The sequence below is a fragment of the Candida margitis genome (genome assembly GCF_024628925.1).
Source record: "Candida margitis strain CBS 14175 chromosome Unknown scaffold51, whole genome shotgun sequence".
NCBI classification, from domain to species: Eukaryota; Fungi; Ascomycota; class Pichiomycetes; order Serinales; family Debaryomycetaceae; genus Lodderomyces; species Lodderomyces margitis.
The window spans coordinates 23,014-37,495 of NW_026261854.1; the positions used below are offsets into that span (position 1 = coordinate 23,014).

The following is a 14,482-nucleotide window of genomic DNA, read 5'->3' on the forward strand; positions in this document are numbered from 1 at the left end:
CTTCTAACGCTCCCTACGTAGCCAGATCTTCTACGAATACCTTACTTCAATCATCTTTACTAATTACTCAATATGGTACGTTGTCCTGCCACGTGACTTGTCTCAGCAATAGGTATGCTTCTACTACTTACTAGCTGTATAGCATCATTTAGTTATAACACATAATACAGGCACTCAGTATGAGATATATTTGGTCATGCTTTTCTTTTCCAAAAATGTTACCAAGTTGTCTTGACAAAAAGTGAATCTAAAAAGATAACATATGAAAAAGTGAGAAGACAATTGAAGGGAAGATATTATTACACAAAATTCAAGAGCTCAACTTTTTCAAACAGACTTACAGAAGCGTAATAGATTATATGTGTATACAAACCGTTAAAGTTGGGCTTTCAGTTTATATGTTAGCTGTTAATTGTGTTTTCTCTTTGTATCATCTATGTAGTTTTTGTATAAATTTATAGACAATTAATACCAAAACCAAAAAATATAAATAGCAGTAAACATTCCACATCTTTTCTCAAACACATGACTTGAGCAAGATTATATGTTTAGGTGATATAAGAAATGCAAATTTGACTCCCAAATTACATGATCCATGTTATTCATTCGATTGGAAATATGATACTTGACTATTTTAGAGGCAACAATCATCATCAGAAACAAGGAATTGAAAAGTGGATGGTTTGTTTTGTATTTGGAATAGTCCACTAGTTACCGCTTTTATCCAATTAGCTATTTTGAACTATCAGATCACCGGTATCAAGGATTATTGTGATCCTAATAACAAGCAAATGTTCTTTTGTTACGATACAAATACATACTACAACGCCTCCATTACATGGGGGAGTAATTGGACCAAAGAGAGTGTTTGGGGGGTTTGTACCCTGTCTTAAAGTATTGTTTCCTCATTGGCTTCCTTGGTGGTTTAGTTTGTGTGGCTATAAAGAAGTTGGCGCCAAGAAATCGTATCAAGTACTTTGAACCTGCTGTATTCTTGGGTGGGTTTACTAGTTGGGCTCCAGGGAATTTATCTTATAGTACTGGTGGTGTGTACTTGGGCTACGCAATGATGCACCATGTGAAACACAAGTACGAAGCTTGGTGGCAAAAGTACAGCTATCTTTTAGGGTCTGGTATTGATGCCGGTATTGCCTTTTCTTCCATCATCATTTACTTTGCAGTGCAATACCATGAAATAGATCTCAACTGGTGGGGAAACTCGGTAGCCACTGCAGGATTGGATTATGAAATGAGAACTTCTGGGTCAAGGTTGGATGTGGCCGATGCACCGGGTGGCTATTTTGGACCCAGAAAAGGTAATTACCCTTGAGATTCCAATATACGTCATGCGCTTTCTGTTTTGGCTACCGATTTTATAGTGTATTTAATAAATGAAATGGATTTACTTCTGTCCAAAACTAAGCCAAAATATGTAGTGGAGGAGAGAAAAAGTGAAAACAATCGAAAAGGTATTCAAAAAATGGTGGAAATTAATTAGAACGAGACTGCGAAGAAGTGAATATTCTTATGTATTAGAAAAAGCTTGAATTTTTCAACTGGAGAGGAATTGATGGTTGCAAAATTTCAATCTCACGTGCCACTATAACCAGAATCCCTTCCCTATATAATCTAATTGAAAAAATTTTGGACCCCGATGGCGTATTGGACTCCTATGTTGAGCCATATTGACAGTTTCAAGAGATTTTCGCTCTTGCTAAAAATTGTCGGGTTCGATTCGCCATGAAACGGAAAGGGGACCAAAAACGCTAAAAAGTTTTACGTGGATTAACTAATAATTTATATTATGATGAATTAAAATGGATGAGTGAACAATCTCTGAATGTAATTTATGTCAAACGATATAATTACGTGGATTAAAAAATCCTGCCTTCCTACTGATGTATAAATTGATTTATTTTTAAAAAGAGGGAAAGGGGTTATTATTTTTGCCCGATGTAACCAAGACAAACATATGGCACCCACTGGAAAGACTGAGAAACAATGCGCCATTTATGTGGATCAGTGAAGCCGCCTACTCCGCAAGTTGCTTATATCATCTTCTATTTTATGTGCTTTATTATACAAAATCTATATCAATCACCATGTTTAGCTTTCCTCCTTCGACTTCTCTCCAATTTCGATATTTTCTGCAAATCATCCTCACTTGGCTCATAAATATGCCAAATTGTGTAATGCGGCAACCCACCAACGCGGAACCCCATCTTTTTCGCCATTTTCCCAAACGCCTCAGTTTCGGCATGATTCAAGAATGTAAACGCTGGGAAATGAACTCCTTGGCGAAAGATCTTAGCTCTCGCCAAAATGGATACTCCTCCTACTCCATCCAAATCAATCACATCACGGGGGTTACCATTGGCATCACGAATGTACGCCAAGTGGGCACGCCATGTGGGGTACTCGGCATATCCTTCGACAATGACATCGTCTTCAGCCAAAGTCTTTGCAAGATCCAAAGCTGCGTCTGACTCGATCCACGAGTTCAAGTCGTAAGGTTGTTCATTGCCCAAAAAAGTGGGCAAGGGGCGCCAGACGTTGGGAACCATGACATCGTAATCATGCAGCATAAGCTCTTCAATAACATTTCCTGGACATGTTTCGATATCAACGTCTCTCCAATACACCCAAGAATGATCTGCCCGCAATGCACTAGATGTCAACCAGTTTCTGGCTCTACCCATAAGTTTTCTCCGTATACCCTGGACTTTAACTGCATGACGATCACTAAACCCCTGTCCAATCACTTGTCCGAAATCTTTCTTGAAGATGGTGACCGATCTGAAAGGAGTCCTGTAGTTTTTGTGATGGGTTTCTGGGTTACTATACGCCTTTCTGACACTTTCCATATATGAGGGTTCCATGTATGACTGATACAAATCATTTGAGCCCTTGACTTGAGCTCCATTTTGTCGTTGCTCCTCTATTTTCAATAAATCAACCAAAGTTCCATTCTGCAACGCCATTGAATACTTAAATACAGTTTCCAAAGTGGTGTCATCGGGGGAGCAGTCAGATACAAGGAATGCAATATCTATCAACAGGTGGTCGTAGGTTAAATTCATCAAATTGTAAAAAGCCATAGGCAATACATGCTCAGCATTTCTTAAAGGCATAAGGAAAAGCACAACATCGCCCTTGCTGTTTCCATCAGAGGACCCTTGATAATCATTCAAGTCAAAGTATTCCACGTTGCTTTTTTTCAAATCATCGGTGGTAATCTCCATTGGATCGGTAACTTCTTGTACTCCGTCTTTGGTAACTTTAAACGTCTGATGGTCATCATTGAGCTGGTCCTCTTCCTGTTGTTGTCGCTGAAGCTCTATTTCTAGCTCTATGTTTTTTTCTATGTCCGACTTTGCAAATGGTGGAAGTTTCGGGCTCTTGTCACCAACGATAATTTTGGAATAAATGGTGTAGGTGAGTAGTAAAGCGACAAGTACATACAAGACTTTTTTAATTAGGGTGCGATTTGACTGCTTCCTGGGGGTGAATTTGTTGAATCTAGTTAATAAAGGGTTAGTATCAACGTAAGGAGACATGACGTGAAAGAAAGACGAGGAAGTGGCTTTAACATACATTGGTAAACCAGTATTCTTCTTGGTGCCATAAAGATCAGGCGTCAAACTTGGTAACGACATCGGCTAGATGGTTTACTAGTCGTTGTAGTGTAATGTTTTATACAGATGCAGATTGAAATGTGGGTAATGGCAATAGTTGTAGACTAAATAGTACTTTTTTAAACAAGTGCCGATGATTTCCACTATGTTTTCGTAAATTTAGTGACAACTTTGAATGTTTTTTTTTTATTTTTTTTCTTTTAACTTCTTTTTTTTCCAGATTTGCCAAGTAAATGCTACCAAATACACGAGAACCACAGATTTACTGCCAATTCATAGAGAAAGAAAGTAGTCAAAGTAAAAGTCTTTATTCATTTATCAATCTATACTAATCTAAGGCTTCACTTCCTCCAATCCATACACCTTCGGCCTAAACCATTCTTTCTTTAATGTTTCCCAGCAATCGTCAGCAATCTTCAACGCGTCTGCTTCACTAGTACTAGACTTGCCTTCAATGTAAATCTTCAATTTAGGCTCCGTTCCTGATCCACGACACGTAAATCGAACTGATAGATCCTGATCATTGGTAGGTTTCTCATGCGGTTCAAGAACTGCCGTGATCATTTGCGAGTGTGGGTCGATGGGTAACACTGGTTTGTGGTCCTGCATGGATGAGTCGAATCCCACAGTCAAGTCACGCCAGGAGGTGACCTTAAAGTTGCCGATACTTTGAGGAAAGTCGTGCCTGGTATAGGAATCTCTTATCGATTTGAATATTTGTGGAGTCACGCTAACATCACTCAATCGATAGTATCCATTTAAATCTTTAAACCACCCGTACTTTTTATATCCTTGTTCAAGTTTGTCTAAAACATTCACTTCCCCACTGCTGAACCATTGCTGATACAATTGCAAGAATACAATAGCAGCAGATATACCATCTTTATCATGAACAAGATCAAACATGAACCCAATTGCTTCTTCATATCCAAATGGAACAAAATAGCCGTCTTTTTCCAAGTCTATTGCCTTATTCCCAATCCACTTGAACCCCGTCAATGTGTCAATGAAATTGAACCCATCTTTCTCTGCCATTGATTTCAACACTTGTGACGACACAGTAGAGTTTAACAAGTACGTATTAGATAATTTGGCCCTATCTAGATTTTCAATCACATACATGGCAAATAAAAAGCCAATTTCATTACCAGTCAATTGCCTAAACTTACCTTTCTGTTTACCAGCAACGGCAATACTGAAACGATCAGCATCGGGGTCACTGGCAATGACCAAGTTTGAAGCTGTTTGCTCTGCTTGTTCAATTGCTAAATCCAACGCTCCTTTTTCTTCCGGGTTGGGGAAACTGACTGTTGGGAAGGACGGATCGGGCACACTCTGTTTTGCAACAACACTATAATGCTTTGTATCAAATAGTTTGATACATTGCTCAAATATTTCCAACCCCACTCCATGCATTGGCGTATAAACAAAATCAAAATCAAGCCGGGTTTGCTTGACTAGTTTGTCGTTAACGGCAGCAACATACTGCTTCACAATTTCATGCTTGATACATTTCAACTTGTTGTTTTCCAATCCACTGGCAAAATTTTCAACGATATGCCAAACCCTATCACTCCATGGCTGTAAGTTATCTTCAATAGATTGTGCAATATCACCATCCTGAGGCGGGATAATCTGACAACCATTGGCATAGTAGACTTTGTATCCATTATCATTGGCTGGATTATGCGATGCAGTAATCATGACACCACCAGATGCGTTCAAATGGTCAATTGCAAATGGAACTAATGGCGTATGGACAAATTCTCTACTGGCATCATTGTCATTTTGAAAATCATTACCCTGGTACAACTTCAAAGACTCCTGTGACAAGTTTGCCGTGGATCCAAGGTAATAAACCGTGAAGCCCTTGATTAATGCAACACTGGCTAAAATCTCAGCAAATCGTTGTGAGTGAAACCTATGGTCGTATCCAATGACGATTGACGGATTGGTGAATTTACCCAAAAGGTACTCAACAAGCCCCTGAGACGCTTGCAAAATAGTCACATCATTCATATGGGCAAAGCCAGATTCCATAGATGATCTCAATCCAGCAGTTCCAAATGCTATACGAGGATATAGTTTGCGTTGTAGTTTGTCATATTGTTTGTCTTTGAGGAGATTCAGTATTTCTCTTCTTGTTTCTTCATTGGGGTCAATTGATACCCAGTATTGAGCGATTTTCTCAAGCTTGTCATGCGATATGGCTGACATTTGTTGTTCAAGGACGTTAGGGTTAACGGAAGTCAAAGAAAGAGTTTGATTGTAGATCTTCGCAGAGAGAAGAAAAAAACTGACAGCACAAAATACACATCAATCTACATTATGGTATAATAGCCGGAGGGTCCTACACGCACCAGAGTCTAGATTGAAATTTCGTCTAAGTTAGTCAAAAAGTTGCAACCTATACATTTCCTTATTTTTCAGCCAACTTCTCCAAAGCCAACCTGTCTTGTCCAAAGTTGTAGTGTATATACTTTACCTCTCCATCATTCAACACATCATCGCCAGTAGAATAAACAAACATGTCTTGTTTCCCATCAGGAACAACTCCATCCAACAGCAAGGGTTCAATCTCACTCCACGTTTTTGTTTTCTTCAGATACGACAAAGTCAAGTATCCTGAGTCGGTCTGAACCACAATCAAACTAGACGATGGATCAATGGTAAAGTTCTGCACCAGTCGCTCCTTTGCGATTGTCAATTTGTTAACCTCAATGTTTTTCCTCAAATCATAAATCTGTATCGCGTTTGCATCGCTGGAAGTTGATAGTATTAGTAGCCAATACCCATTAGGAGCGAAGGCAATCTGTTGCACGTGTTGTGTATTGCCAATATCATAAGCAGCTAGTTCATCGCCGGATACTAAACTCAACAATTTGAGTTTGTTGCCATCATAAGCGGCAAAAATCTCTCCATCGCCATGTATCTCGCCCTTGATAAAGTCAGACTCAGTTTCATATGTCGCTAGGATCTTGTTTGTGTTTGCAATATACCAATTACCCGAACTCGTCAAAACAAAGAGGTTCAATGAAGGATGGCAGTGGATGGTTGAAATTTTCCTCTTTATTGTGACTGAAGTTCCTGTCGAAAATGTTACTTTTCGACCTGTTGCTGCTGCGAGTATACCATTATTGTTGTATGCCACAAGACCTATTGTTTTCAACTCCGTTTTCCACACATCCAATTTTGTGCTCACTACGTTGTATTGCATAACTTCATTTTTATGGGTACCTAGAAGAACTTTGGTGGATGTGTGAAATTGGACAAGGTCAACAGACACGTCAAACACTTTTTCCGTCGTGTGTTCATTCTTTAATTTGAAATGGTCAAACTTGTATGGGAATTTAACCTTTAGAGTCTTGTGCAGCTTGAATAATTCATCTCTTGCTGGCTGTATATCAGTAATCTTGTCGCCACTATCCTCGTCTTCTACTTCTTCTCCATCCTTCTTTACTTCCAATGATCTCACCAAATTTTCCAATGCTTCCTTTGCCTCATCTCTTTCCCTTATCGCTTTAGCCGCCACGTTAATAGCAGCATCTTGTCGGTACAAACTAGCACTCAACTCCTGTTTCAATGACTGAAGGTTTTTCCGAAGTGTGAAAATTTCTAAAACCATGGCATCGTATTCGTTTTGTAATGTAGATAGCATACCAGGTATAGATGTGAGACTATTAACTGGTGGCACAATGTTGGTTGTGGAGTTGGCAGGAACTTGCAATGCAATGAGTTCGTTAATCGTCAATGGTTGGTTGTTGATGGGATCGGTGCCACTGGTACTGACATATTTTTCAATATATTTCCGTTCAAACACGGCGCCACTTTTTGGCGATACAATTGGGTCCTTCACTTCCTCTCCCGAGATTGCACAGATCATGTCGATGGACTGGAATTGTGTTGTTTACAGTTGTTGCAATTCCGGAGATGCTTTAATTAAAGTTTTTTTTTTTTCTGCACACGCACACACACACACACACACACTTCCTCAGAAGCTTCGAAGCATTCCAAGAGTGTAAACTTGATGTGGGGGTTTACATAGACACAATCTTTGCTCTAGAGAGTCAAAAAACCGCCATAATTGATTAAATAAGAACACTATTATAGAATATATAAAGAAAAAAAGATACCGTATAATCACCGACTCCGAAACAATTACTTTCCACAATCCACTCCCTAATCGTCAAAAGTAGGTGGAGACTCTTCTAATCCTCTCAATACTCACCTTTATGTTCATATGCTGAAACTTCCTTGTATCTTCTTCCTCTTCTTCCACCACTGAAACAGCCACAACAGTGACCAATTGCGCTAAACACCACAACCAAGAATGCAGCAACAGCTGCAGACCAAGCAAAAGCATAAAAGTTTATTGACAAGAACGATTTGATACCATACTCGCCCACCTCATCATTGACTTTTCTTCTGACAAACACATAAGCACCAGTGGCAAGAGCTGCTGATAATATCGAAGTAAGGAACGTGAGTAGTTGTAGCGAAAAATTGAGAAACGACAAGCAACAATTGTCGGGCGAAAGACACATGGCGATAAGTTGAAATACAATCACAAGGAAGGACAACGCAGCAGCAATAATCATCAAGGCGAATGATGCCGTGGTGACATTATTCAAAAGTGTTAAGTCGTTTTGCAAATCACCAGGCAAGTTTATATATTCATCAGCAATATTATTAACCAACACTCTCAAGTCATCAATGTCTTGAGCAGATAACCCATCAATTAATCCCGCCTGAGCATCAATTTTATCTCCTTCAATGGTTCTATTCAATTCTTCTCTAATAACCGTAGCAGGATCGAAAAAATATCCTGCTTTGGGACTTGAACACCAAGTATAATCGATATTTGAATTTTCGAAATTTTCAATAACAGTTCTTCCTAAAGCATCATCATATACCTCTGATTTGTTACTTTTCAAATCTCCACGACAATATCCCCAGTAACTTACGGAATAGATATCGGCAATTCCCAATTCTTCTGGGGTTACACTACTCAACAAGTTAGCAATGGCAGCAGAAACGGCCAGCTCAATATCACCAGTAGGAAGACTCGATGATAAAGCTGATGCAACGTCACTAGGCACCGAAGAGGGTAAATTTGTTCCCAATGCAGAAGCAGCACTACCCAAGTCCGATGGTAAGCTTCCAGCCAAGCTACTTGCAGCATCGATCCATTGTTGAACATTTGAAGGAACTGAGCCTGATGTAGTAGCAGTTGCAGTTGCAGTTGGGGTTGATGTTGATGTAGTTTCGTCAGCTCTCTTTTTGTTGCTGTTGCTTCCAATACTGGAACTAATAATTTGTCGTAAATCCAATTTATTCAAGTGAAAGTTTATAAGATATGTTGGTGTCAAATAGGATTTATTTGTATATGATCCTGATAGTGCAAATGCAGTAAGCACTAGACACGCGAGGGAAAATAATACAATAATGAATCTGAAACAGATGTTAGCCATAGTGGAATGTGGGGGGGGGAAGACGGTGGTTTAATAAATAATAGAATAAGGTGACAGTAGATGTTTATGAAATGATAGTTGAAGTGAGTAGAACTATCTTCTACTTCTCGTAGTTGTTGTTTGTTGTTTATTGTTTGTTGTTATTGCTGGTTATGATGATATATATATATTTATAAAGAATTCAATTGTGTAAATAAAATTTTACATTACACAAAATCATTCATCAAATTGTTTTACTGTTGTTCTATCTTTAGAAACAATTTCATCATAATGTATGTACGTATGAGTTAAACTTTTTAATAGAGATTACTTTTCAATTACACTTCATATAACTTCTATATTACTTTGAGACCAAAATATAAAAAAAAAAATAAATGATCCAAGGTCAAAAAGAAGAAGCAAACTATAAATAAATGGAGGCTGTATTTTAAGAAATAAATTACAAATGACACCTTTTCCACCCCCTTCCCTCTCCCCCTTCCCTCTCCCCCTTCCCTCTCCCCCTTCCTCTCCTCTTCCCCTGCAGAAAACACTCCGCCCTCAACGTCTTCTTTTACTTTTCTTTTCATCATCCACCATTCTCTCAATTCCAAAATAGTAAATCTAATTTTCTTAATATTTCTATTTTATATAGGAAAAGCTTAACCTCACTGTTGTTAGCTTATATATCGACACACACACACACACACATACATAACAAAGACGTCAGAAAAAAAAGACAGGGGCTTATATTATATGACATATGATTCTGTTTTTATTTTTGTATGGGGTGCTTTCTTGATTGGCTTGTGGGTTTGTTGGCTTAGTTGGTGTCAAATTCGAGGTTTCTTGTAATTACACATACACAGACAACCCAACTAAACTTTTTAGATACTCGTTAATATTGGTTGGAATCTACTACACCACACATTTCTACTTATCTCCCTCTCCTTCACTCTTTACTCTCCACTTATGCTGATAGCAAATAATATATCAATCACCTCTTGTCTTTTCAAACGTCATTCATTATTGATAATCGTCAAATACTTTTGTTGTTACTAAAAAAAGAAATTAAACAATATTGCGTGGCTGGGTGGCTGGCTCAGACGCGTATCCTGCATAGTGATCGAGCTTTTCATGTTTGTGTAACTAAATCACAACAGACGTCATAATTTTTCGTATTTTGACAAAACCTACACAACACCAAAAGCTCGGTTAAAATTAGCAACCACCAATTCAATTACCTTTCCACTCTTGTGATGTTTAAGAATTGAATTTGTTGTATTGTTACAGATAAAGAAGACTATTAGTAAGAACTATAAAAGATAATAACACAAGTTACTCCTCAAGATCATCAAATCCATCAAGTAACGCTTGCTCTAAATCATCAATGTCAACCTCATCAAACTTATCACCACTATTACTTGAATCGACCTTGCGCTTCTTCTTATTATTATTATTACTATTATCATCAACATCCATCACGTCTTCTTGGTTACTACCGTCTTCTTCTTCTTTCTCTTCCCCTTCTTCTTCCACTTCTGTGGTTGTTCTCTTTTTCTTGTACATGTCTCGTATAAATGAATCATGTCCAGCAGAAGTACCAGTGACTTCCTCATCATCATCATCATCTTCTTCTTCTTCTTCTCCTCCTCCTCCTGCATTATTTCCATTGTTAATCTCCCCATCATCATCATCATCGTCATCATCGCTAAGTCCAGCTAAGAAGTCATCAACTTCCTGATCAGCCTCATCTAAGCCATAATCTTCAATTGAATTTACTGAATTGGATCTACCTTCATTCAACCCGCCGCCACTTAATGCATCATTTATCTCAAAGTCATCTGTCTGCCTAGCGTCTTCTAATCTCTTTTTATACTTTTCAATCTCAGCCTGCTTGACATACCACAACTTGGGATCAGCAGTAGATACCAAATAATCTTCTTCATCAACTTTGGTCCACATACTTAAACAACAAAACAACCAGTCAGGGTTAACAATTTTAATAGAATCAGGATACAACTTATGTGCAACTCTAGCTTTAAACGTTGGCCCTGCTTCTGGAGAAACATCACGACATACGACATGCGTTACTTCGGGATACACTTCATTGACAACTTTGACGCCAAATTGCTTACACCAAATGACAATATCGGCGGAAGCGATATTGACACCAAGTGGTATAATTCCTGAAAATAGTATAGTCACTCCTTGTAAGCATTGACTCTTCATACGTGGTATGATCTTGGTCAAATCAGGCTTAATGCTATGTAACTTGGCTCTTGTATCATCATACAAGTTATAATACTCCTCATGGACATTGTCTAACACCTTGGTAAGCGAGCTAAGTTCATTGTCATCATCGTACAACAAATTATCCTCCTCTTCATCTTCGCCATCTTCCGAATGCGACGATTTCTCCCCATCCGACTTCTCTTGCAACTGTTCCAAATCATGTTGTAGCCTGGCCAAAGGTCGGTCATGCTGCTGTTGCTCAATAGACTGATTCCGCGTAATTGACTGTTCCAATAACAAATTGGTATTGCCTTCGCCGCCACCCAACTCAATAATTCTATCCACCGTATTGGGTGAATTCTCTGGTGATTGTTCTTGCTGACCATTCGTTTCACCCCCTCGTAGTTTGGCCGCCTCTTGTTTTGCCTTTTCTCTTTCTCTTTCTTCTTCTTCCTCCTTGCTCACTTCAGCTGCAGCTTCTAATTTAGCAATTGACTTTCTCTTCTTTATAGGCCCCGTTAATTGACCATTTTTCTTTGGCAAAAAACTGGAATTGATATCACCAATACCAACAAAAAAGTCATACGGTACCACTTTAATCAAATTGTTTTCCCATTGCCATACATCACCTCTATCATCAATTATCACAACCATCGATTGATCAACAGGGAATAATCTCTTCAAGTTTTTATGCGTAAGTGATCCACTCTCATCACGACTCAAGATTCGATCACCAAAGTATTTGCCCTCTGGGTCAATTATTTTAGCAATTGCCAACGCATAATTTCTTGTTGCCATTGTATATATATGCATCTCATACTTTGTATCCATTTTTTGCAAAAACTCCGATAACCCTGGTCGCACCTTGACATAATACCAACACTTGGTGGGAGCTAATCTTGGGCCCGTCCATCCTGGTGGTACAATGGGCTCCTCCTCTAAACAAAACGTCTTGACATCCTTCACCGCCGGATAGTTTGGGTTTGAAGGGTCCAGTTGCCACTCGCCAACTGTAGGATCAACTGTTGCATGAATCACCGTCTGATCTAAATCAACAACCAAGATCAATTTTTCTTCCTCATTCAACCGATCAGTGGTGCTATGTTCAATCTTGGCCGCCTCGTCAAAACTGATCTTCAACCCGGAATTGTCATGCGACATGGCTATCGTTGCTCGGTCTTCATAGTCGTATCCCGAGTAATCACGTTCTTCTTCAAGTGATTTCCCACACAAAGCACATAACCCACCATACTGCACTGTGTGTGCACACGCCTCCTTTATGTGCAATATTTCAACTTCACTATGCGTGACTTCTTCTTGAGCATGAATATCGATCGATTCAACTACTCCTTCTATAGGGCTTTCAAAAGTACCAATACATTCAGCACGTATCTTTTTCGGCGGGTCTTCTTTCGAATTGGGATCATCTTGGTATACCCAGTACTTGTATTTGAAAATAGTCTCGTGCTTGGAAATGGTGTCTCCTTTCTTGCATTGTATTGATGAGATAATCACGGGGAATGGAGCTGACAAAGGTAGCGTAATTGGTGTCAGTTCCGACATTTCACCGATTGTTGGGGGGAAGGGGGATGAATTGATTGTAATAGTTATTCCGTGTTTATTCGAGGAAATATGGTTTTAAAGATTAGTATATAGGTGTTTGTAGCGCTTGTTTGATAATGGATTGGTTCTCTGACATCTTTTTTTTTGTTTTTTTGTTCTTTTTTTGTTTTGTTCTTTTTTGTTTTGCTTTTTTTTGTTTTGAGTTTGCGAAGAAGTGTCCGAGTCTATTTTTCTGCAAGGGTGTAGTATGGCTAGTGGAAGAGCCATGCTCTCTATTCACACGATGGAAATGTAACAATTGGCTTTGAGGAAATAGGCTTATTTATGAATGACATTGGATGGTATGTTAATCGAACGAAGATTCTTTGTGGTTTGTATACTATAAAGTCGGCGAACTCATTTTCTCTAGCCACCGATGGGACAACATTGTAGTTTGCCAAGACCGTACGCCCAACCAATCCCCTTCAAATGAAGGCTACTACTATATAGAAATTACGCGTAGACAACGAAATATTACGACTGTTTACTATTAAGGGGCAATTGGCAGGTTAACTCCGCTTAAGAAGAATGTGCCCCACTACGAAAAAATGGTAGAAAATTGAAACTCAGATTTACTTAGCTTGCTGCTTCTTCAGACCATGACTAAGAAACAGTTGCACGAGCCCTTGTACAACTTGTCCGACAACCACTGCCACTTTAGTCCTGAAGCAACGCGAGAAGATGCTTACAAGCTCGCCGATACCTTGAATGGTCTTGATTTGGATTTCCCCACAAACTTTTTCCACTTGATGACTACACAACATATTGATATTGAGTGTATCGACATCTTGCTAACTCAATTACAGAACCCAGACATCGTGGTGCCGTATTTTGGAGTACACCCATGGTTCAGTCACTTATTCTACACTGGCACGAAACCAAATAAAAGAGATCATTATTGCCAAGTTCTAAAACCAGAGCCAACCGACGAGTTAATTGATGTTTTGCCAGAACCAATGAGCATGAACGCACACACAGATAAAATGAAGGAAATTATCAAGAAACATGATAAGAAGGTTTACGGAATCGGTGAAATTGGGCTAGACAAGTTGTTTCGAGTTCCCAAACTGGGCTGGCTAGGCAATCCCCACCATGTCACTACGGAGCAAGATCGACTAACCAAATCACGAGTAACGATAGAACACCAGATGCACATCTTTAGGCACCAGCTACAACTAGCCGAGGAGTTGGGCAAGCAAGCATCCATTCACTGCGTCAAGGCGCATGGTGTGTTGTACGATGAAGTGACACGATATAAAAACATAGTGGTGGTGCTCCATTCATACACAGGCTCAACCGACCAAGCCAAAAGGTGGCTAAAGACAACTCCAGTCAAGCTCTACTTCTCATTATCCGATTGGATCAATGGGGAAAAAGATGAGTTGTTGAAATTGCTCGTCGAGCACTTTGATGGCTCGGAAATCTTGACTGAAAGTGACATGGGCATTGATAGATATTTCTTACTGGGCAAAAAATCAGAATATTTTGCCCACCTTACAGGTATATTTCAAAAAATCAACAACTACAAACACATAGAATCGTCTCAAATCAAGTCGAACA

The 14,482-nt window shown here is 39.1% G+C and overlaps 7 protein-coding genes across 7 annotated transcripts; 2 read left to right on the plus strand and 5 right to left on the minus strand. All coding sequences in view use genetic code 12, as the record gives it.

Moving 5' to 3' along the window:
- Positions 1–72: 72 nt before the first annotated feature.
- Positions 73–1,330, plus strand: CANMA_003819 (uncharacterized protein; the record flags this gene model as incomplete). The annotated part of the gene is made up of 2 exons (XM_051816031.1): positions 73–75; positions 947–1,330. 2 exons carry the CDS (start codon positions 73–75, stop codon positions 1,328–1,330), a joined length of 387 nt encoding a protein of 128 aa, XP_051670575.1.
- Positions 1,331–2,093: 763 nt separating this feature from the next.
- On the minus strand, positions 2,094–3,656 carry VAN1 (Van1p; the record flags this gene model as incomplete). Its single annotated transcript, XM_051816032.1, has 1 exon — positions 2,094–3,656. The coding sequence occupies one exon, from the start codon at positions 3,654–3,656 to the stop codon at positions 2,094–2,096; it is 1,563 nt and encodes a 520-aa protein (XP_051670576.1).
- A 312-nt stretch (positions 3,657–3,968) lies between these two features.
- On the minus strand, positions 3,969–5,852 carry CANMA_003821 (phosphoribomutase; the record flags this gene model as incomplete). Its single annotated transcript, XM_051816033.1, has 1 exon — positions 3,969–5,852. The coding sequence occupies one exon, from the start codon at positions 5,850–5,852 to the stop codon at positions 3,969–3,971; it is 1,884 nt and encodes a 627-aa protein (XP_051670577.1).
- Positions 5,853–6,054: 202 nt separating this feature from the next.
- On the minus strand, positions 6,055–7,518 carry CANMA_003822 (E3 ubiquitin-protein ligase; the record flags this gene model as incomplete). The annotated part of the gene is made up of 1 exon (XM_051816034.1): positions 6,055–7,518. One exon carries the CDS (start codon positions 7,516–7,518, stop codon positions 6,055–6,057), a length of 1,464 nt encoding a protein of 487 aa, XP_051670578.1.
- Positions 7,519–7,852: 334 nt separating this feature from the next.
- Positions 7,853–9,106, minus strand: CANMA_003823 (uncharacterized protein; the record flags this gene model as incomplete). The annotated part of the gene is made up of 1 exon (XM_051816035.1): positions 7,853–9,106. The coding sequence occupies one exon, from the start codon at positions 9,104–9,106 to the stop codon at positions 7,853–7,855; it is 1,254 nt and encodes a 417-aa protein (XP_051670579.1).
- Positions 9,107–10,423: 1,317 nt separating this feature from the next.
- On the minus strand, positions 10,424–12,883 carry CANMA_003824 (protein serine/threonine phosphatase; the record flags this gene model as incomplete). The annotated part of the gene is made up of 1 exon (XM_051816036.1): positions 10,424–12,883. The coding sequence occupies one exon, from the start codon at positions 12,881–12,883 to the stop codon at positions 10,424–10,426; it is 2,460 nt and encodes an 819-aa protein (XP_051670580.1).
- A 638-nt stretch (positions 12,884–13,521) lies between these two features.
- On the plus strand, positions 13,522–14,458 carry CANMA_003825 (putative endodeoxyribonuclease; the record flags this gene model as incomplete). Its single annotated transcript, XM_051816038.1, has 2 exons — positions 13,522–14,319; positions 14,423–14,458. The coding sequence occupies 2 exons, from the start codon at positions 13,522–13,524 to the stop codon at positions 14,456–14,458; spliced, it is 834 nt and encodes a 277-aa protein (XP_051670581.1).
- Positions 14,459–14,482: the final 24 nt, after the last annotated feature.